This window comes from Apis florea, unplaced genomic scaffold (genome assembly GCF_048593485.1).
Source record: "Apis florea isolate Af1SG1 unplaced genomic scaffold, ASM4859348v1 contig_3496_pilon, whole genome shotgun sequence".
NCBI lineage: Eukaryota > Metazoa > Arthropoda > Insecta > Hymenoptera > Apidae > Apis > Apis florea.
In genome coordinates this window covers 8,010,177-8,032,874 of record NW_028256773.1, presented here as the reverse complement: position 1 = coordinate 8,032,874, position 22,698 = coordinate 8,010,177, and the positions used below count along the sequence as shown (strand labels likewise).

Here is a 22,698-nt window from a genome sequence, read left to right as displayed (position 1 = left end):
AGAATAAATATCGACGAATACTTTTTCTCGCGTTTCCTATTTTTATTTTTTCCCTTTTTTTTTTTTAAAAAAAAACTCAAATATACGAATTTTATTAAATATATCGGGCAATTTTTTTCCGAGAATTAAATTTTCGGAGAAGGAACGGAAAAGTAAATAAAAGTAATTTCGGAACAAATATCGATGAATTATTTTCGATATCGGCCAATTTTTTTTCAACGATTAAATTTCCGGAGAAGACCGGGACAGAAATAAAAGTAAATTGGCAACGAATGTCACGAATAATTTTCTTCGTTCCTCGAACGAGAGAAATCGATAAAAATTTCACGTTCAAAGGATATATTTCGCGTTGTGGGGGAGAAGGATGATTTTTAGAGAACGAAAAACCTTATCCACAGCGACGGAGTGAAAATAGAAATCGAAGCTCTCGTGCTTCCTTTTTTTTTTTTTTTTTTGGAGATAGTTGTACGCTGTGCAACTTTGCGGGGGAGGAAGAATTTTTAGAATTGTCGAGGCGGATGGAGGGGGTGGAGGAAAGGAAGGTTTTAAGGGCGAACGGAAGGTTCGGGCGGAGGAGTTGGTGGCGAAGAAGAGTAGAGTCGAAGAGGCACCGCCAGAGGACGAGAGTGAGTGAAACGCGCTTGTGCGCTTCTTTCATTTATAATTATTAACACACCGAATCATCTCGTTACAATTTATCTCGTTGTTATCGTTAAAAATATAATATTAACCTTCCAAACTTTGATCATGTTTATCGTTCGATTCGAGCATTTCAACGATTTCAATTTGCTTTATTCCAGAGATTTTTAATTTCTTTTAAGAAAAGTAACGAGATGATCTGTTGTGGAGGCAAAAATAGTGTACGAGAAGGGGAAATAAAAAGAGGTATTATTCGCGATTAAAAAGAATAATGTTCCAAGCAAAAAAAAATTTAATTAGCTCTGGACAATGTTACTTCGACAATTTTTATCGTTCGAATCGAAGATTATTCGAGGATTTCAAGCATGAGCAATTAATGTAAACGTTGTTCGAGGTACTTTTGCTGGCTTTTTCGATCGATGGCCAATTGCGACGTTTCCACGCGACACGAAAGAATATTTGTCCGCGGCGCAAACACTTTTTACACATCGATCCACTTATCGATCCACTTTTCGAGCGAAACGCAGAGCGAGATAAGCACGCTCATGCTACATTTCAATAATTAAGTGCGTACATTTTAACTTACAACCCGCCCACTCACCAATACACGCTATACATACGTTATTTTCAATCGTCTCGCCCGATCTAAAAAATAATTAATGATATTATTACGCCTCGTAAAACGCGTACACGTATAATTTATTTACTCTGCTACGTGAAATATTCGTAAAAGCGTGTTTCTCTTTCGCAATAACCGAACGACAGTTCCAAATGAAAAACCATAACCAGCTTCTCGATAACTCGAACTTGCAACGTTCCGATGTTAAGAAAAGAAAAAGAAATCTCATTCAGGCCCAACCTTTCCTCCTCTCCTCTCCTCTGTTTACATAAAACTTTATCGTTCATTTTCGAGATTATTAATTATTAATTATTCGTAATTAACGAAACCATGTGGTGTCTTATTTGTGTCTTATTTGTTATTCGTTATCTTGATCGATCGAAACGACGATCAGATGGAATTATAAAAATTCGATTCAAGCCGTTTCTTTCGATCGATCTTTTCGTGTCTTCTACCGATCGGCGTGACGATCGCGAAATTAATGGAATTAATTGGGGAGGAGGAAACCGGAATTGATAATCGCGGTTCTGATCCCATCTGGTTCGAGCTTGATTCGATGTAAATGCATGTAAGTCGTGGTAAGGGATATATACACGCATCGGGTGTATATCGAGGAGGGGGAGAATTATCCTTGGACGAAAAGGGGAACGCGACGGTGGAATGGTAATCGGGTTTTCGAACGAGCAACGTGTATCTCATCGATTTCCAATTTAAAGATCGAAATCTTCGTGGAAGTAAGCTTTGCAACAGGGTACGTAAGTTGGTTAGTAAGTGGAGGAAATTTTTTACCGATTCACGGCGATCGATTTTCAATTTAGATCCTCATATGAGTATTGGAAGATTTGTTGTTTAGATATATGAAAATTTTTACCAATTCTCGTGATATATATATATATATATTTTATCGATTTCTATGTTGAGGTTATTCAAATGAATTTTGGAAGATTTATTATTTAGGAAAATGAAAAGAATCAAAGTATTCGAAACAATTTTTGGAAGATTTATTATTTAGAAAAATGAAAAATCTTTTCAATTCACGTGGAACAAGTATCTCTTAATCTATATGGTGTGTTTTATCAATTTTGATGGTAATTCTCAAACGAATTTTGGAAGATTTATTATTTAGAAAAATGAAAAATCTTTTCAATTCACATGGAACAAGTATCTCTTAATCTATATGGTGTGTTTTATTAATTTTGATAGTAATTCTCAAACGAATTTTGAAAGATTTGGAATTTGGAAGATCAATTTTAAAGATGGTTAAAAATTCTCAAACGAATTTTGCAAGATTTATTATTTAGAAAAATGAAAAATCTTTCCAATTCATGTGGAACAAGTATCTCTTAATCTATATGGAATGTTTTATCGATTTTGAAGATGATTAAAAATTCTCAAACGAATTTTGGAAGATTTATTATTTAGAAAAATAAAAATTTTTACTTTCCAATTCACGTGGAACTAGTATCTCTTAATCTATATGGTGTGTTTTATCAATTTTGATGGTAATTCTCAAACGAATTTTGAAAGATTTGGAATTTGGAAGATCAATTTTAAAGATGGTAATTCTCAAACGAATTTTGCAAGATTTATTATTTAGAAAAATGAAAAATTTTTAGTTTCCAATTCACGTGGAACAAGTATCTCTTAATATAGTGTGTTTTATCGATTTTAAAGATGTTAATTCTCTCTATTATATATCTAGGAAAATGGGAATTTTTCGTGCGTACTTTGATCAACTAATCCTCGATACTTTATTTATATACTTATATACTTTATTTCGAATTTAAAAATTACAATACTGGAAATATCATAGGCAAATATCAATGGATTATCGAGAGAAACGAAAATTTATTCGCCTCGATACAACAACTACCTCTACGATCGCCCCTTGGAAGGAAGTTGATCGAACGTATAAAGCGCGAGAGGATAAAAATGTTTAATCAAAGCGCGATTATCATTGATAAAATAAATCAGAGTTGAGCGGGATTCTTGGGTTAATTTATTCGCAGACTTCCGCCTCCACCAGTGGAGAGTGGAGAGCACTCCGCCTCGTCGCGGTCACGTGTCGCATTAATAATTCATTTCCGCATATCGTGCGTATTTCACGTGTTACGCGGGTAATCGATTAACCTCCTAGGAAACAAATTTCACCGTGTCCACCTTATAATAAAACTCGAAAAACAGAAACGCACGTGCGCCCGTTTAAACTCTCTTTAAATTCCACTTCCCCCCCTCCCCTCCCCCATCCGAAACACGCTTCTACATCCTCCTCCTACCGGCCGGATAAGAATTATTCGCCTGACGATTTTTCTCTCCTTTTTTTCCCTTTCAATTTTTTCTTTTTTTTTCCCTCGAATGGCGAGCAGCGCTTCCCGCATAGGAAATATAATATATAAAGCAGTTATAAAAGGGAAGAAGGGGAAGCAGGCGTTGTCGTTGTCGTGGCCGAGTAAATTCATTGCAGACACACCCTGTATATATATATGTATATATATATATATGTATATAGATATACAGGTGGTTGCAACTAGGAGGCAACTACGACAGGAAGTCGTTACTGGATACCGGTAACCGTGAGGCTAAGTCAAATCGATGCACGCGAGGCGCTTTCGAAACTCGCTCGCTCCTCCCACCGTGGAAAATAAATAATAATAAGCGAGTAGCCGACAGTTATTCGTGGGACGATGCTGTTTCCACGGCCGTTTTATCTACACCCGTTTTATATACAACGAGTAAACCCTCTCTCGCCTCCCTCTTCTTGTTTTTCTTTAAGAAAAGAAAATTGATGTCCTTTTCTTTTTTTTTTTTTTTTATTCTATGAATAAAATTGGTAAATTCGACATCTGTTTAATTTAATAAAAGTATAGGAAGAGTATGGAAAATAAAATTATTCGCTCCTTTTTCGTTCTTTTTTTCAAAAGTGGATTTTAACAACGAGTCGCTTTAACTCGATATAATCAATAATTTAGTATTGGTAATTTAATTGCTCAATTCGGATTGAAAATTTGAACGATAACACATTGAGTATGAGACCCGAGTTATTTTTAATTCCTTTGATATTCGCAAAAGTACGAAAAATCAGTTGCTAATTTAATACTCGATGGATTCGATCGGAAATTTGAACGATAACACGATTCGACTTATCTCTTAATTCCTTTGATATCTCGATGTTCGCAGAAAAATCAATTTTGCACTTCGATAAGTTAATTGAAAATTTAAACGAGAACGCATTTAATATGCCTCGACTTGTTTCTAATCCCTTCGATATCTCGATATTCGCAGAAATACAGTGCAACCACTTCGATAGCTTAGTATTGTTAATTTAATTTACTCGATTCGACTTATTTCCAATTCCTTTGATATCTCGATATCTCGCAGAAAAATTTTCAATTTTGCACTTCGATAAGTTAATTTAATTGAAAATTAAACCGAGAAATTAAATATGCCTCGACTTGTTTCTAATCCCTTCGATATCTCGATATTCGCAGAAATACGAAAAATCAATGTGTGCAACCATTTCGATAGCTTAGTATTGTTAATTTAATTTACTCGATTCGACTTATTTCCAATTCCTTTGATATCTCGATATCTCGCAGAAAAATTTTCAATTTTGCACTTCGATAAGTTAATTTACTCGATTCGACTTATTTCCAATTCCTTTGATATCTCGATATCTCGCGGAAAAATTTTCAATTTTGCACTTCGATAAGTTAATTTAATTGAAAATTAAACCGAGAAAACGGATTAAATATGCCTCGACTTGTTTCTAATCCCTTCGATATCTCGATATTCGCAGAAATACGAAAAATCAATGCGTGCAACCACTTCGATGGTTTAGTATTGTTAATTTAATTTACTCGATTCGACTTATTTCCAATTCCTTTGATATCTCGATATCTCGCAGAAAAATTTTCAATTTTGCACTTCGATAAGTTAATTTACTCGATTCGACTTATTTCCAATTCCTTTGATATCTCGATATCTCGCAGAAAAATTTTCAATTTTGCACTTCGATAAGTTAATTTACTCGATTCGACTTATTTCCAATTCCTTTGATATCTCGATATCTCGCAGAAAAATTTTCAATTTTGCACTTCGATAAGTTAATTTAATTGAAAATTAAACCGAGAAAACGGATTAAATATGCCTCGACTTGTTTCTAATCCCTTCGATATTCGCACAGAAATACGAAAAATAATCGATCGTGCAACCGCTTCGATAGAGTCAAGTAATTTGCTAATTTAATCGCTCGATGGATATTTCTAATTCCTTCCAATCACTTGCGATAAACCCATCATCAAACTCAAAGAAGTATCATTGATCGACAACGGTTCGATGGAAACGCTCGTTCGATCGCGTTTCGGCCGCCTTCTTCCAGCCAATATCCCCGCACGGCTAAGAGCATTACGCCCTCATAAATCAGGCTCGATTCGATCCGGTATAAATCATAATCGTGTCGTCGGCACACATCTCCTCCTCGTGAGAAAGATCCTCCTCTCTCTCTCTCGCGAGATGTGCCGTTAACTGCTTCTCATCTCCGACACGCGTTTCTCTCCATCTCAACTTCTCGTTTCCGCTTCGTCCAACCGGATCTCGCGCAACGATCGAACCAATTTTTACCAAAAATTTCCAATCGAAAGATCGAAGGGGAAGCTTAACTCAAAACTTTTCTTTTTTGTTATTTATCTGTTGGAAAAGTGTTTTCGATTGGCAGAAAGAAGAAAGGTTGCCGGCTTTCTTACTACTACTACTACTACTACTACTTCTTCTTCTTCTTCTTTTTAGGCTTCTTTTTGACCAAGGTCGGGTCTATCAAGGGGGGCCGGGGCAGTTTGGGCGGCGGGCTTCCGAGGGCTAGGCGAGGCGCCACTGGAGAGATGGCGGCCACGTCGGCCATCATGTTCCCGGCCGGCCCCCTGTCGAACAAATCCTCCCTCACCGTGTTCTCCACGCTCGCCGCCGTTAACCCCCCGTCCACCCCCCCGCCCATCCTCGACACCTGGCACCTGAACTCAGGCCCCTCAGCCACGTTCTTGAACACGAAGCACTTGGGCGCGAGCACGTACGGCGTCACCAGGGCCCTGCGAAACGTATTTCCGTCCATTTCCATTTTTTTTTTTTTTTTCTCGAAAAAAATACCTTCCCAAATTTCTAACCGTGATGTCGAGCTCCAGTTGGCCGGCGAAGTTCTTCCCGGGATCCAACAATTCGAACGGGCCCCTGAACACGTACGGGGTCGGATCTTTGATGGGGACCTTGCCCTGAAAATGATGAAACGATATGATCGATTGGGAAGGATCATCAATTTGTATCGTGCCTCGAATGCAGCCTCGAGGTGGAACAAGGGAGTTTAATCAACGGTGACGATATTTATTTACGTTTGATTTTTTTTAAAAAAAATCTTGGAGAGCGTAGAATAACGTATTATCGAACGGTTAGATTCTTTTCATCGATTAGGTCGAGGATCGAATTACGTTTTCGGCGTAAGTTCGAGTCGCGGCTAGAGAAATGTTATTTTCAATTATTTTCCGAGGTTTGTAAGCGTGACATACGTTGAGAAATTGAGGATCGAGAGAGAAGGAAAAGACGTGGTACGAATGATGGATGGAAAATAGGAATAGTGAATGCGAGAACAAGTTATTGGGATATTGGTCCAACGTGAGTTTGATTTGATATTGTGAATGACGAAGTTATTTCTATTTATTAAGAAAATGAGAACGAGAGAAGGAAAAGATGTGGTACAAGAGGATGGAAAATAAGAATAGTAGACGGTATGCGAATGCGAGAGCACGTTATCGGGATTGTAACGACATTTTGCCCTGAAAAGCAGGATTTTGTCTCTTGATAATTAGCTTTATTGCTAATGTATCAGACAATAATATAGATTTTTAACATTCAATAAATTATCTTTCTTTATACGTAAAGATAGATAAAAATATTAAAATATAAAAGTTTTATATATTGATTTGTACGTGGAATCATTATCTAAGAAAAAATTCACAAGTGCAAACAATTAACCGTCTCGCTACTCGCTCTGCACAAGATGCCGCGAGTATTGTATATATAAACGATACGACGATTGGAGTTATTGCACATCGAATATTTTTCTCTGTAGCGCCAATTCTTTTTCAATAAATACCGTCGAAGCAACGATCTTTCTCCGTGCACATTTTTGCTGTTTCGGGAGTGAAAAAGTCGCCCAAAAGTCGCGAAAGCGTTAGCAATCAAGAGGGAACAAGAATTTCTGGAATGGAATCATATTATACGTATAATAATCGAATATGGAATGACGAGTATATGTCCTCGTGTATTGAAATTGATCGAAAAGGAGGAGTTTTTGTCGTTTCTTGCGGATGAAACGGAGAGGAACGAATATATATATATATATATATGCGGAAGGAAGTTGCATTTCGAAATTTGTTTGTTGTCGTCGTGTATGAAATGTATGAAATCAAAAAGGAGGAGTTTTTGTCGTTTCTTGCGGATGAAACGGAGAGGAACGAATATAATATATATGCGGAAGGAAGCTGCATTTCGAAATTTGTTTGTTGTCGTCGTGTATGAAATGTATGAAATCAAAAAGGAGGAGTTTTTGGAGGAGTTTTTGTCGTTTCTTGCGGATGAAACGAAGAGGAATGAATATATATATATATATAAAAGCTGCATTTCGAAATTTGTTTGTTGTCGTCGTGTATGAAATGTATGAAATCAAAAAGGAGGAGTTTTTGTCGTTTCTTGCGGATAAAACGGAGAGGAACGAATATATATATATGCGGAAGGAAGCTGCATTTCGAAATTTGTTTGTTGTCGTCGTGTATGAAATGTATGAAATCAAAAAGGAGGAGTTTTTGGAGGAGTTTTTGTCGTTTCTTGCGGATAAAACGGAGAGGAACGAATATAATATATATGCGGAAGGAAGCTGCATTTCGAAATTTGTTTGTAAGAAGGAGGGGATGGATATTTCTCACCATGTCGCAGGCGCAACCGCTGAGATGCGTGAAGATGTGGCAGATGGGGAACGTGTCGTTAACCTTAAAAATGCCGATTTTCAGCAACGCCTTCTTCATCTTGGTGACCAGATCCTCGGCGGGCATGGAGAAGTGTATGGATTGGCCGCATTTGAACCCGTACACGTAAATCGTCTCATTTTTCACGGAGCGTTCGCGCTCGTTGACCTCGGTCGATGGAAAATCGATGAACGCAACTTTCACGACGAGCTTCGCCCCACACGTGTCTATGTACATGTCTTTGTTCAGCATCAATTGCTCCACGTAAATGTCCAAAAGGTAGAGTCCGATCATAATTGAAGCTTATCCACATTTTGCGCGTTCCGCCAGGTTTGCCAGGTTATGAGATACTTGGGAATTTTCAATTTGGTGTGTGCGAAGTTGGCCATGATTCTTTCGCAATCGAGTTGAAAACAAATTTTATAGGAATCTCGATTCCATTCCAATTTCGAAATTCTGCGTTTACAATGAAACGTAACAATGGAGAGATCGGTATTTGTAGCCGAGCATGTTCTGCGATCGTGGAAAACAAATTTTAGAGAAATCTCGATTACGTTTCTCGCTGTAGGAATTTTACTTGAGAATAAAATTCCAAATTCAATGGAAGGGATTAGGATTTAAGATGAATTGTTAGCCAGGTAAAAGTGCAATCGTGGAAAACAAATTTTGGACGAATCTCGATTCCTCGACTCCGTTTCTTTATTCTACGTAAAAATGAAATTCCAATAATTTTATTTTAAACAAATCTCGATTCCATTAACAAAATAAAAATGAAATTTCAATAGTAAACAAATTTTAGACGAATCTCGATTCCTCGACTCTATTTCTTCATTCTAAAAAAAAAAAGGAAATTCCAACAATAATTTTAGAATTTCGATTTTATTTCTTATTCTACTGTCGAAATTCTACGTAAAATGGAAATTCCAATAGCAAATAAATTTTAGACGAATCTCGATTCCTCGACTCTATTTCTTCATTCTAAAAAAAAAAAAAGGAAATTCCAACAATAATTTTAGAATTTCGATTTTATTTCTTATTCTACTGTCGAAATTCTACGTAAAATGGAAATTCCAATAGCAAACAAATTTTAGACGAATCTCGATTCCTCGACTCTATTTCTTCATTCTAAAAAAAAAAAAAAGGAAATTCCAACAATAATTTTAGAATTTCGATTTTATTTCTTATTCTACTTAAAATGGAAATTCTACGTAAAATGGAAATTCCAATAGCAAATAAACTTTAGACGAATCTCGATTCCTCGACTCTATTTCTTCATTTTACGTAAAAATGAAATTTTAATAGCAAACAAATTTTAAAAGAATCTCGATTCCTCGACTCTATTTCTTCATTCTACGTAAAAATGAAATTCCAATAGTAATTCCAATAGACAAATCTCGATTCCATTCCTTCATTGTCGAAATTCTACGTGGAAAATGAGATTGCGATGGCAAATGCAGGCCAGGAATCGGGATGAATTATAGCCAGGTTAACCACCTGGTGCAGGTAAGTTTGAAAGAAGGAGAGGGTTTAGGTGTCTGGAACCGGTTTGAGAAAGCGTGAATCGGTGTGTGATTCGGTGGCCAAGTGATTTACAGTTAGACACGCCGATTGATAGACTCGTTTAGGATAATTGCCGAAACATCGTTACCTGTTTGTAGTCGAATCGTTTGTTTGCACCATTATATCGGAGTGGATGAAACATAGCTCGAAAGGAAGAGGGAGAAAGAGAGAGAAAAGATATCTGCAGCAATTCTGAATGTACGATCTAATCTTAAAATGTTTTTCTACGCAAATATACAGATTGTAAACTTATTTCTCATCCTCTGGAATAAATAACAGATTGGCAATTAAAAAACAGCACAAGAATCCGCACCATTTCTTTCCAATATGCGTAAAAATAGAGCAAAGAAATTTGTCGCACGATCAAAATATCATTGCCAAAAAATATCGAAATCTAAAAAAATCAATACATTGCGCATATACATTGTCAATAAAAAAAAAAAAAAAAAAACTTACAAAAAGCTTACTTTTGAAACGCGAATAGAAAACCGTGATAAATTCTCGTTCATCAAATATGGAACGAGGCGGAAAATCACTTTTCCTACTCGCCTGCCTACGATCATTCTCGACCCTATTATATCCCTGTTAACAAGCAAACGTTAGCTGCATGGCGAAACGCTTCGAAACAGGTAATTATTGTTATCGAGACGTCGCGAGTCATATTCGTTCTGCCTTATCCCCCGTAATTACGATATATCGAATCGGTGAATCTTTTTTCAAACGAGTGACAAACTCGTTGTGAGCCAAGAGCTAACCAGAGCAAATCGAGTCGAGTCGGATCGCGTGCGAAGTTGAAATGATCGAAACAATTTGATCGATTTTCTTTTTTTTTTTTTTTTCCTGAATCAAAGAAGGAGAGACTGTGTAATTTCTCGATTACAATCTCGATCGATACGATTGATTTGGATTTTGCGTTCCTGGCAAACGTTGAATGTGGAAGGTATTTTATGTAGGGCACGGCGAACGTTCTCGCATTCTTGTATAATTTCTCCGTTTGGTAATCCGTAGAGAGTAATTTTATGGTGGTATAAAAGGGAAGGGAATTCGATCGAAAATATTCGAGATATTTTTCACGAACGGATTTTTACGTTCTCGAAGGTACGAGTATACTTGATGACTTGATCGTGATACATTTTTCAAGCTCTTTTACAATAATTCTTGTGTATTTAACGAGAATCCCTTTTTTAAAACTATGGAATTTTCCTCGACAATTTTTAATCAATCAACCAGGTCTGCCTCTTGTTATAATTGTTATTGCTTCTCGTATTACTCGTCTGTTGTAATTAAAGTATGTTCGAAGAGTTTTTTTCGAGAGAATGGCCCTTCCATTTATATACAAAATTGTTCTCTTTAATTACAATTAGCTGGAAAAATGCATACCGAACGTAACATCATTTACGTATTACTCGGTTCGATCGTTTTTACATCAGAGCGAGCCACTGCGTGTCATACAGTCGGTTGCAAAAATTGTTCAAAGAAAATTCGCTTTGTCCGATCTTCTGGTGAGCCAGATCGTGTAGCAAAATTTTGTCACAATTTTTACCTCCTCGAGATCCTACCTTTTTTCTTCACAACCGATCGATAAAATTTTATCGAAACTCAAACTTATTCCTCTAATATTAATATTAAAAAAAAAGGAGTAAAAATTTAAGGATCGATTTCAAAGCGTATATTTCGCTGATAAGAAAACTTCGTCGTCTCGAGGCGAAACTTTTGCGATCGACTGTAAACATTCCGAAGAGAAAGAAGTTGCTTCTCGATGGAAAAACGGATTAGCTATTCTTAATCGCTCGTCATAAATCACGGTAAAAAGAGGATCGACGACACGCCTAGGAAACACGGTGTAATCTCCATTGATAGGAGGGGATTATTCATCGAAATGTCGACGAAATTGAGTCGACTTCTTTCTCGTTTCGTTCCACTTTGATAATTCAAAATCGCGTGGAGCCTCGATCCATGTATAAATACGCGTGGAACTTGAATCGAAGCACGTTAAAATCGAGAGAAAAAAAAGAGAAGAAACTTTTGCAATTAAAAAATTAATTTTAGAGAAATTACTCGTTCCACGTGCAATTTTGATCGAAATTTTTGGCAGGAATGCGGAATGCAATTATCCAATGCAGGCGAAAGCGATTACAGCGTTTAGTTTATGCAAAATTGCTGACCGAGCGTTGAATAATTCGCGGTTACACGCCTATTTTTACCATCGATAATCGATGCCGATTTCTTGCAAAGTTTATACCTCTCGTTCTTGTTACTTCCATTAACCGATAAGTAATGGCGAAACGTTATTAGAGCATATTATTGGACGATCCATTGATCGAAGTAACTTTCTTCTACGTCTACGTCTACTTGTTAAACCGATTCCGTCTTATCGGGTATCGAATTTTATCTCGACGACAATTGCAATTCTCGAAATCGATAGTTTTTTCTTCGTTTTCTTCTCGAGACAAGTCGTATTTCGTCGAGTAGATAAATTAAAAAATACAATGTAATTGTATAATAACCGATTTATCGCTCATCGACTTTCCTCTGATTCGTTTATTTTCGAACAAGATCCAAACTTGAGAATGAAAATAGTTTATTTAAATATATAAATAATCAATACCTCGCGTACGAAATAATATTTTACTTTCCCTCTCTCTGCAACCGCGAAACTGGGAGGATCGTTTGGCAGGGGGCAGCGTTTATCCTTATATATTATCGCAGCGATAAACAACGTTGTTAATTCTCTCGGGCGAGGACACGAACCCTCTCCCCTGCCAGGTTACCCTCGGTCGATATGATATCTCAATGACGGTTGTTGAATTTGCATTGCATTAGCCACGAGGTGCCTAGATACCCGCGATATCGAACGGGGCGACGACGCCCGCTTGTTACGTTAACAAGAGAAAGTGTTAACGACGGGGGTGAGAGTGTGTGTTAACGAGAGAATGACGCGGCAACTACGAGGAAAAATAGTGCGGCAGTAACAATAAACGCCTCTCGTAATTTTGCCTCTCGCGTCGCTCGCTCGTTAAGACTTTCTCTCTCTCTCTCTCTCTCTCTCTCTCTCTCTGTCTTCGTTTCCTTTTTTCGTTTCGCCTCGTCGGGAGAAGAGAAACCGGAGAGGCGAGAAGGGAAGATCGTCTCGCGTTTAATTCACGTTTAATGGATCTTGCGGTCAACGCGTTGGAAATTGAGACGAACTTTTTTCTCTTTCTTTCTTTCTTTCTTTTTCTCACGAGGTTTCGGTTTGTCGAACCGTTTTAAGGCAATAAGAGGAGATGTTATCGCGGGAGATCTTTGAAGAGATATCGTTGAAATCGTATGAAGCTTGTTTCAAGCTAGCGGGTTATTTCAGTTTTAAAAGAAGGCAAATTGCACGGAGGACGGATCGGTAATCATTCAATTCAATTGTTTTAAATCGTTACTTTTTACTGTTATTTTGAAAATAAAGCGTGTGTGGTCGAAAACTGAAAGGTTGAAATTATCTCGAGTCGAGGGTTAATACGCGGTATAAAAAAAAAAAACGGGACGATCTTTTCCTTTTATTAATATCCATTAAATAGCAAACGTTTCCTTTAAAGAGGATCTTTACGTCCGTTTATTCCCCCCCCAACTTGATTAAAGATAATGAAAAAATTCTGCCCACCGATCTCGCAATAATAGAATGTACTTACCGCGCGAAACGCTATAATCTTGGTAAATGTTCTCAATTTCGCGTTATCAGAACGCGAAGCGCGCGTGAAATATAATTGTCGATCGCGCGTTCAAACTCTCGCCGCGCGATTTTAATAAACGATCGAGGCGATCACGCGAGATCATCCTCGTCGCTCGACGCGCTTATTTGCAGTAAAGAGTTGTTTTCGTTAACGACCCGTTCTCGTTGAAAAGGCACCAACGGGCCCCGTCGCTTGTATTATACTTGTGCGTGAAACGATGAGCCAAACTAAAATTTCACTCGGAAGGATACTTTAAATTTCGGATGAAAAGAAAAAAAATTAACTCGAGAAATTGAACCGTCGAAATGATTCGAACGAAAGGATGGGCTCCAATTCCTATCCACTTGAGATTCTTCAGATTCCGTATCCCGATATCGAAGGATATCGCTAATGAGCGAACAGAGCAAAATTTTAATCGGGCAACGCGTCGAATCTTTCGAACGCTCGCAGACGTTAATAAATAGCGATCGTTGGACGGTGGAAAGTGTCCTTAGTCACGGCCGCTAATAAGATAAGTTTCCGCAGAAAATGGCCGATAACTGGAAACTTTGGAATCATAACTCGTTCGCGGGGCGAGACGATTATCACGCGTGTAGCCCGATAAAACGCTGTGTGCGCGTTTTACCTCGCCTTTCTCTTCTTCTTTTTTTTTTTTCAATTAGTTTCTTCTTCTTCTCCTTCTTCTTCTTCCTTCTCCTCTTCACCGTACCATCCTCTGTTCCTTCTTTAACTATAACTTCCATTATTTTTTAATAATGCCGCTATTTCTTTCGCCTCTTGGCGCCTATCTGCCATCCCTCTTTCACTTTACATACTCCTTCCTCTATTTTCACCAATTTTATTCTTGCAGATCTATCTTCTCCCTTTCCACTCTTTTCCTTCCTGCGTCGAAAAGCGTTTCCGAGTGGAACATTTCGGCCCAAACATGAACGAAGCACGAGTGAATTTTTTCAATCGAGATTTAGTAGAAGATCACGATTCTTACGTTAATCTACGTTGCAAAGTGGCCTACCGCTTCGGCCCGAATTTCGTCGAGATAAATGGAGGGGGAAGGGGTTGAAGCGAGCGCGGATCCTCACCTACCTCGTGATTATTTCTTTCCCCCCTCCTCGAAGTCGTTGGATACGCGACGCTTTATCGAATTCCAATGGAACACGCGCACGATCATTTGGATAAGCAATCGGAGGGAAGATACCTCGGATGAGCGTGAGTCGCAACAATCTTTGATTCTGTCTGGCCAATGATATTTGGAAGGGGAAAGAGTTTAGAGTTTTGGATTCTATTAATATCGGGGAGTTGTTACATGGAAAAGTATTATATGGAAATATGGATCGGGGAAAATGGTTGTTAGCGTGGATTTTTGAGTTTTAATTCGAGTTATTCTTCTATGGCGAGTTGTATATGGAAATATGGATTGAGGAAAACGAGGACGAGTATTAGTGGGGATTTTTGGATTTGGAAAGTGAAGTTGTGGAAAGAATGTTGTATTACAATGTTGTATTACATTGTGTGGATTTTTGTATTTAGAAATTGATGGATTAATGGAAAAATATGGAAATATCAATTGGGAAGAATGTATTGGCGTGGAGTTATGACGAATTATAATGGAAAATAATTAAATATTGATTGAGAAAAATGGATTACAAATGGATTACATCGATATACGATTTTTGCATTTAGAAATTACAGAATTACGAAAAATAATTGGAAACAATGATTACGAGTATCACAACGTAGCGTGGATCTTTGCATTTGGAAGTTGGAGATCCGAGTTATACCACTTACCAAAAGTATTCGAAGCATTATTAATTGCGAATAATCCAAAGAAATTAATCCGTACGATCATCCATTAAGATGATTCAAAACCGATGAATTCCAATGTTAAAAACCTCCAAAAACTCCCCTCGTCGAATCCGCGTCGATTTGGAAAAACCCTTCGATCCCTTTCGTGCAAAAATCACGCGTCATTCTTCTCAACCTTTCCCCATAAGGTCCGCCTTAATCTTGGAGGTCTGTCGCCGGCCGCGCAACGGAACCCCATCGTACACGTACGGTGTGCGCGCGGGGAGGGGGAGGAGGAGGAGGAGGAGGAGGAGGGCAGCATTAGCGTGCTAAGCAGATGCAGATGAAACAAATGGATTCGCTCGGTGACCGTCGTAAATCCACGGTATCGTTGACACGATCCGCACACCCTCGCACGAACTCACTACTCTCTCCCCTCTCTCCGCCGTACGACCTTACGCCTTCTCCCTGCCCTTCCTTTATCCCCGAGAGTACCGAGACAGGCCGACCGTGGCGCTGCGCTCGCTTCTCCCTCCCTGCTTTCTCATTTACGCGCGCGATGCGATACGATCGTCGTTGTGGAAAATAATGCAATATCTCCAAGCTGCGAATATCCCCGTTCGTTGAATGATCACTTTACGATTTCGAACGAATTTTTTCCGCCATCTTTTAATCTATCACGTTGATAGAATTTTAGTAAAATGTCCAAGAAATAATTTTGTGGTTTTGTTTTATTTTGAGATAGAATATATACGAATACAATTGTTTTATTTATCGTTTGATTAATGCAATACCTCGAAGTTGAGAATATCATTCGTGAATGATTATTTTTTCGATCTCGACACGTTGAACACGTTGATAGAATTTTAGTAAAATGTCCAAGAAATAATTTTGTGGTTTTGTTTTATTTTGAGGTAGAATATATACGAATACAATTGTTTTATTTATGGTTTGATTAATGCAATACCTCGAAGTTGAGAATATCATTCGTGAATGATTATTTTTTCGATCTCGACACGTTGAACACGTTGATAGAATTTTAGTAAAATGTTAAATGAAAAAAATTTTGTGGTTTTGTTTTATTTTATAGATTATATGCGAATACAATTGTTTTATTTGGCTCGATGTAACATCGAAGGAATTTATTAATTTATTTCACTATTGTGTCGGTTATGGCATTCAACGTGTTAACTGTAGTCGATCCGCGCAAGATGCCGCGTATTGCGAACATCTTTCCCTGGAACCGTGTTTCGAAGCAACTCGAATCGATCTTTCTCGAGCACATGCGGCGGAGAAGTCGCCCGGTTAAATCGAATATTCCACAAGCAAAATTCGATTCACGATACTTCGATGACACGAGTTTACATATAATGCAAATGGGTCAACAGTTAATAAAAGTTATTATTAACGAGCGATCGAAATAAATTTCTATCCAACCCCAATCATAAACCGTCCAACACATCTCTTCCATCTATTCGTCCGAATGAAAAAAAAATCGATTCGAGAATATATATACATTAGATACACATAAAGGCAGGGAGAGAAAAGAAAACTCGGTCTCGGAGGGAAAACCGTTTTCTTTATCCGCTATTCCAACGTTGGAACGTGGACAAAGAAACCAGTCTCTTTAAAGTATCAATTAGCCGGCCGGCTGCCACCATAACGCTTTCGTAACGCTTCGCGTTTCGCGTCGCGAGAAAGCTTTATCTTGGCGCGCGGATTAGAGCCGCAAATTGAAAAGAGCGCGACAACCGAGGCGAAAATCGTTGGGGCAAGCGAGATCGAGAGCCGCGCCATTTCGCAACCCAAGCGCTCCGCCGTTGAACCGTGAATCAGTTGATGCAACGCGCCGATTTTTTTGCCGGGGGAGGAGGAGGGTGGAGGAGGAGGAGGAGGAGGAGGAGGGAACACCTGTAATAAATACGTTGTCTCAATTGGAATTTAATTAATGGAACGCAATTCCAATCGCTTATCGCGATCGAAAGCTCGCGCGAGCTACACCTCCGTTCCATTAACGCGATTTACGAAGCATCGAGGAGAAAACGCGGTTACCGAGTTATGTATGAGTTATGCACGAATAGTTGCTCGAATAGTTCGTATTCCTGGGGAGGAGGGAAGGTTCGAAGGTATCTCTGTTTCGGGATATAGAGACGTTGGGGAGGGAATAATGGAAAGAAAGGTAGGAAAGTTGGGAGATTAATTGGGAGGATCGTGTTATTCTTTTCTTTGGATATGTAATATAATCGGACTACAAAGTTGAAATGAAGATAGAAAAGTATGGAGGATAATTGAGAGGATCGTGTTATTCTTTTCTTTGGATATGTAATATAATCGGACTACAAAGTTGAAATGAAGATAGAAAAGTATGGAGGATAATTGAGAGGATCGTGTTATTCTTTTCTTTGGATATGTAATATAATCGGACTAAAAAGTTGAATTAAGAGAGGAAAGTATGGAGGATAATTGAGAGGATCGTGGTATTCTTTTCTTTGGATATGTAATATAATCGGACTACAAAGTTGAAATGAAGATAGAAAAGTATGGAGGATAATTGAGAGGATCGTGTTATTCTTTTCTTTGGATATGTAATACAATCAGACTACGAAGTTGAAATGAAGATAGGAAAATATGGAGGATAATTGAGAGAATCGTGTTCTTTTCTTTGGATATGTAATATAATCGGACTAAGAAGTTGAATTAAGAGAGGAAAGTATGGAGGATAATTGAGAGGATCGTGTTATTCTTTTCTTTGGATATGTAATACAATCAGACTACGAAGTTGAAATGAAGATAGGAAAATATGGAGGATAATTGAGAGAATCGTGTTCTTTTCTTTGGATATGTAATATAATCGGATTAAGAAGTTGAATTAAGAGAGGAAAGTATGGAGGATAATTGAGAGGATCGTGTTATTCTTTCGTTCCTTTCTTTAAAATCAGACTATTTAAAGAAGTTGCGTGGAATGAAGACAGGAAAGTATGGAGAATAATTGAAACAATGTTATTCTTTCGTTATTTTCTTTGAGTCAGACTATGAACGTTTGTGCGAATTTCGGATGGAAAGAAGTTGCGTGGAACGAAAATAGAAAAGTATGGAGGATAATTGAGAGAATCGTGTTATTCATTTCTTTGGAATGTAATATAATCGGACTACAAAGTTGAAATGAAGATAGGAAAGTATGGAGGATAATTGAGAGAATTTCAATTATGTTATTCTTTCGTTCCTTTCTTTGAAATCAGATTATATAAAGAAGTTGCGTGGAATGAAAATAGGAAAGTAGAATAATTGAGAGAATCGTGTTATTCATTTCTTTGGAATGTAATATAATCGGACTATAAAGTTGAAATGAAGATAGGAAAGTATGGAGGATAATTGAGAGGATCGTGTTATTCTTTCGTTCCTTTCTTTGAAATCAGACTATTTAAAGAAGTTGCGTGGAATGAAGATAGGAAAGTATGGAGGATAATTGAGAGGATCGTGTTATTCTTTCGTTCCTTTCTTTGAAATCAGATTATATAAAGAAGTTGCGTGGAACGAAAATAGAAAAGTATGGAGGATAATTGAGAGGATCGTGTTATTCATTTCTTTGGAATGTAATATAATCGGACTACAAAGTTGAAATGAAGATAGGAAAGTATGGAGGATAATTGAGAGAATCGTGTTATTTTTTCTTTGAGTCAGACTATGAATATTTAGAAGTTGCGTGGAGTGAAAATGAAGGAAAATACGAAAGATAATGGAAACAATCGTGTTATTCTTTGAAATGTAAAAATTTGCGAATTTTTACGTAATGAATATTTTACCACACCCTTTCTTCGTAAAATTTAAATTCTCCTACTAATGATTAATCGAACCATGAAGAATTTAATAGTTTCGAATAATTAAAGAACAAAGTTAGTTAAATAAGTTGCCTCGAATGATCTATTTTCAGAAGTTCAGAAAGCGTAATCAAAAATAATTGATATCTACGAATAAATATAATCATTCGATATATTTCAACGAACAATTTACTCGAACCAACTTTGTTCGAGATTTTCAACCAACTTACTTATCCAACGCTACTTCAACTTCGTGTCGAAACAAAATCCTTCTCTCAATTCCCTCAACAATTTTTCTCTTTCAATCCTCGAGACACGTCCTCTTCCAACCCTTCCTTCCATATATATATATATATATATATCCACGAGTCGGTGAATGGCGGTCGAAATTCGAGGAAACGCTACATTTTTTCCCCCTCGAAATACGTCATAGTAGTCGTAACAGCGGTTAGAAGAAGAAGAAGAAGAGAAGAAGAAACGGTGATAGGACGCGTGTCACCTGGCCATCCTCCAATGGACGAGCGCGTGGGGTAGGTCGTGCGAGAGAGCGCTCGAATTTACGATCCTCGAGAAGAAAAGAGCGCGCGGCGTTCTTATGACAGACAGCCGCGATATTCGTGGAAACTCGATTTTTATTATTAACGCTAAACCTACCACGGCGAACGACCGTTTTTGAAATTTCGTTTAGAATTTCTTGTACACAAAGTACTTACTGCATCGCCATATGACTTATTCACTTTTTCTATAATGCAGATACAACCCATTTCTCAATATTCACAATTTTCTGTATTGTTTACCTTACGAGTAATCTAAAATCTCTTTCTATATCAAGATACAAATGTTTTTTTGTCATTTCATCGCTCATGGTGGGAATAGATATAGGTTTAATATTAATGAAAATCGTGCGCACGAGAGAAACTTTGTTGTTCGACGAATGTTACGTGCGAGTCGATGTAGTTTTAAGTAGTTTTTAAACGAATAAATTTAAATTTAGATTATTATTTTAGATTATTATTTTGAAAACGAACGTAATTCCGCGCGAAATGTTTCTGTTCGAGATCGCAACTTGTTAACCGATCCCAGCATTCCGATATTGGAATCGGGCTGCCTATGCGCGTACAATGGACGGAACAATATTGCAGAAACGGTGTCGAGAATTTACACGTTGCACGCACGCAACGCAGAATTACGGGGCCGCAGGCTTCTTCAAGACCGGTTTCTCGTCGACGATAAAAAGGACGAAATCCCTTTTGTTCCGATATTATTGCGTTTCGAATCGTTTCGTTTTGCTTTGAATCGCGATTGGATTCTCCGATTCTTCCGGTTTTCGAAAGTGTTGGTGAAATCGAGGCCGAATTTTATTCGATCGATTTGAAACAGTAGGGAAAACTTTCTTATTCTTATCATGGAAGTTTTGTTACATTCTTTTTACATCTCGAGAAAGAGCTTTTTAGCTACTGTCGAAAGATTGGTTCGATTGATCGGGGGTGTCGATCGATAAGTCGAAAAGAATGATCTCGAGAAAAATTAGGAAATTATTTTCGCAGGTTTAATGCGCTTTTGATCAGTAGTAGTGAAAACTCCGTTCTTATCTCGTAACTTGTATCTATAACACTTTGATTATTGTGTTCACGACTCGAATCGATAAATTGTCGACCGATAAACGTTGGCATCTATTATATAAATTTCATCGAATGACGTATTAATCGTCTCACAAACAAAAGTGTGGAAACATCCAAAAAATCGAGAAAAAAGAGAAATTATTTTTCGCAAACTCTAAAAATTAAGATTGACATTAATTATTTCGAGAAGCTATCTCGATAATAGTAGTGAAAACTCCATTCTTGTCTTGTAACTTGTATCAACACATCACGACTCGAATCGAAAAACCGATCGATAAATTGTCGACCGATAAACGTTGGCATGGAAGAATCCATTAATAAGTTTCATCGAATGACATATTAATCGTCCCACAAACAAAAGCCTCGAAAAATCGATCGAGAGAAAAAGAAAAATTAGAAAATTATTTTCGCAAACTTAATATACTTTGAAAATCGATCGAAACCGAAAAATCGAAGCTATCTCGATAACAGTAGTAGTGAAAACTCCATTCTTGTCTTGTAACTCGTATCAACACATTGACTCGAATCGAAAAACCGATCACCGTATTAGAGAGGAAAAGAAAAATTAGAAAAATTATTATCGCAAACTTAATAATATATTTCGAAAAAATTAAATCTTATTAATATCGGGGCCAAAAGCCCCGTTCAAGCAATTCGTCCAATCCAATTTATAAACACGATCCGTAACACGCAGTTAACACGCTTAACACGCGCGATACATTCTACGTAGAGTGGAAAAAGATAGGATATTTTTCCGAACCGAACGCGAGATCCTCTACCCAGGCTGGAACGAGGTTGTTCCTTGAATCGAAAAACATGGGCACGAATAGGGAGACGGCCATAAATAGCGAAACTCGCCGTTTCTCGCCACGTTCATTGAGATGCAAAATATCGGGGAGGGTTTAACGATAACGAGCGAAAGGAAAAAGCGTTTAGAGTTTCGAGCGCTCGCTTGGCTGGATGATTTAGAGGTCGCCGCGGCGCGTCCTGTTTCGATCCGCGTAAATCAAGGATCCTCGGCCGTCCACCGAGTGTGGAGCAATTAATAGCGGCGTTCGTAATGCGCGGCTGGCATGCGAGGGGAGGGGGGCCGCCTTTATTTACCGATCCGATGAAATATTGGATCGCGCGGATTCCAATGGAATACCGTGGAACGAGGAAATCCGCAGCCGCGCTCGAATTCTCGCGTCCTCCTTTAACGATTACAGGATTATCCTGCTCGACGAGTTTTGTGAATTGTAATTAAACGATGATTATAAATATTTTTCAAGTTGAAATTAATTCGTTTCGTTACGTTAATCGTGCGATATTTTTTCCAGCGTGCGAATTATGATTAAACGATGATTATAAATATTTTTTAAGTTGAAATTAATTCGTTTCGTTGCGTTAATCGTGCGATATTTTTTCCAGCGTGCGAATTATGATTAAACGATGATTATAAATATTTTTTTAAGTTAAGGAGAGGAATTTGGTTTTCCAGATCTCGTGAGATTGCTTTGATTGCTAAAATTTAATTTCTTTTGTTACGATCATTGTGACGATGAATTTTTTTCTTAGCGTGCGAATTATGATCAAAGGATGATATAAATATTTTTTTAAGTTAACGAGAGGAATTTCGTTTTCCAGTTTTTCAAAATTTGTGGAAATTTCTTTCGTTAATTCGTTTTCATCGTGCGTTTCGAACGTGACGTTTAGTCTTCGAAACGATGGAGACGTTTGGAAGAAGTTTTCGATTCGATCTTTCACTCGATCGCAATGTGTTCTTAACGATTATCGAATTCTGCTCGACGAGTGCGAAGTATAATTCGAACGATGATTAAATATTTTTCGGTTAACGAGAGGAATTTAGTTTTCCAGATTTCGTGAATGGAAGATTTGCTTAAAATTGATTAAAATTAATTTTGTTATATTTATCATGCGAATTCACACATTTTTGATAATCATTGT

At 37.7% G+C, this 22,698-nt stretch overlaps 1 protein-coding gene and 1 long non-coding RNA gene across 3 annotated transcripts in view; one reads left to right on the top strand and one right to left on the bottom strand.

Annotated features, from left to right (window-relative positions):
- The first annotated feature begins 570 nt into the window (after positions 1 to 570).
- Positions 571 to 22,698, top strand: part of LOC147656867 (uncharacterized) — a 139,029-nt gene continuing 116,901 nt past the window's right edge. The window contains exon 1 of the long non-coding RNA XR_015293592.1: positions 571 to 626. This is a non-coding gene — a long non-coding RNA (uncharacterized LOC147656867). The remainder of the gene's footprint in view (positions 627 to 22,698) is intronic.
- LOC105736957 (uncharacterized) lies at positions 3,009 to 8,926 on the bottom strand. Of its 2 annotated transcripts, none has more exons than XM_086913099.1 (3): positions 8,227 to 8,926; positions 6,398 to 6,519; positions 3,009 to 6,339 (listed from the first exon to the last, which is right to left on the bottom strand). In XM_086913099.1, the coding sequence occupies exons 1-3, from the start codon at positions 8,557 to 8,559 to the stop codon at positions 6,018 to 6,020; spliced, it is 777 nt and encodes a 258-aa protein (XP_086769225.1). In that variant the 5' UTR covers positions 8,560 to 8,926; the 3' UTR covers positions 3,009 to 6,017. The 2 variants fall into 2 exon arrangements, with proteins under 2 accessions (XP_086769225.1, XP_086769226.1); XM_086913100.1 differs by having other exon boundaries at positions 8,290 to 8,811.

Bases quoted from the DNA above. Each gene is read 5' to 3' on its own strand.
- LOC105736957 (XM_086913099.1), bottom strand. From the start codon at position 8,559: ATGATCGGACTCTACCTTTTGGACATTTACGTGGAGCAATTGATGCTG. The intron at 6,520-8,226 runs GTGAGAAATATC...CATCATTTTCAG, and splicing joins GCGGTTGCGCCTGCGACATG to GGCAAGGTCCCCATCAAAGA. The intron at 6,340-6,397 runs GTATTTTTTTCG...TACGTTTCGCAG, and splicing joins ACGGTTAGAAATTTGGGAAG to GGCCCTGGTGACGCCGTACG.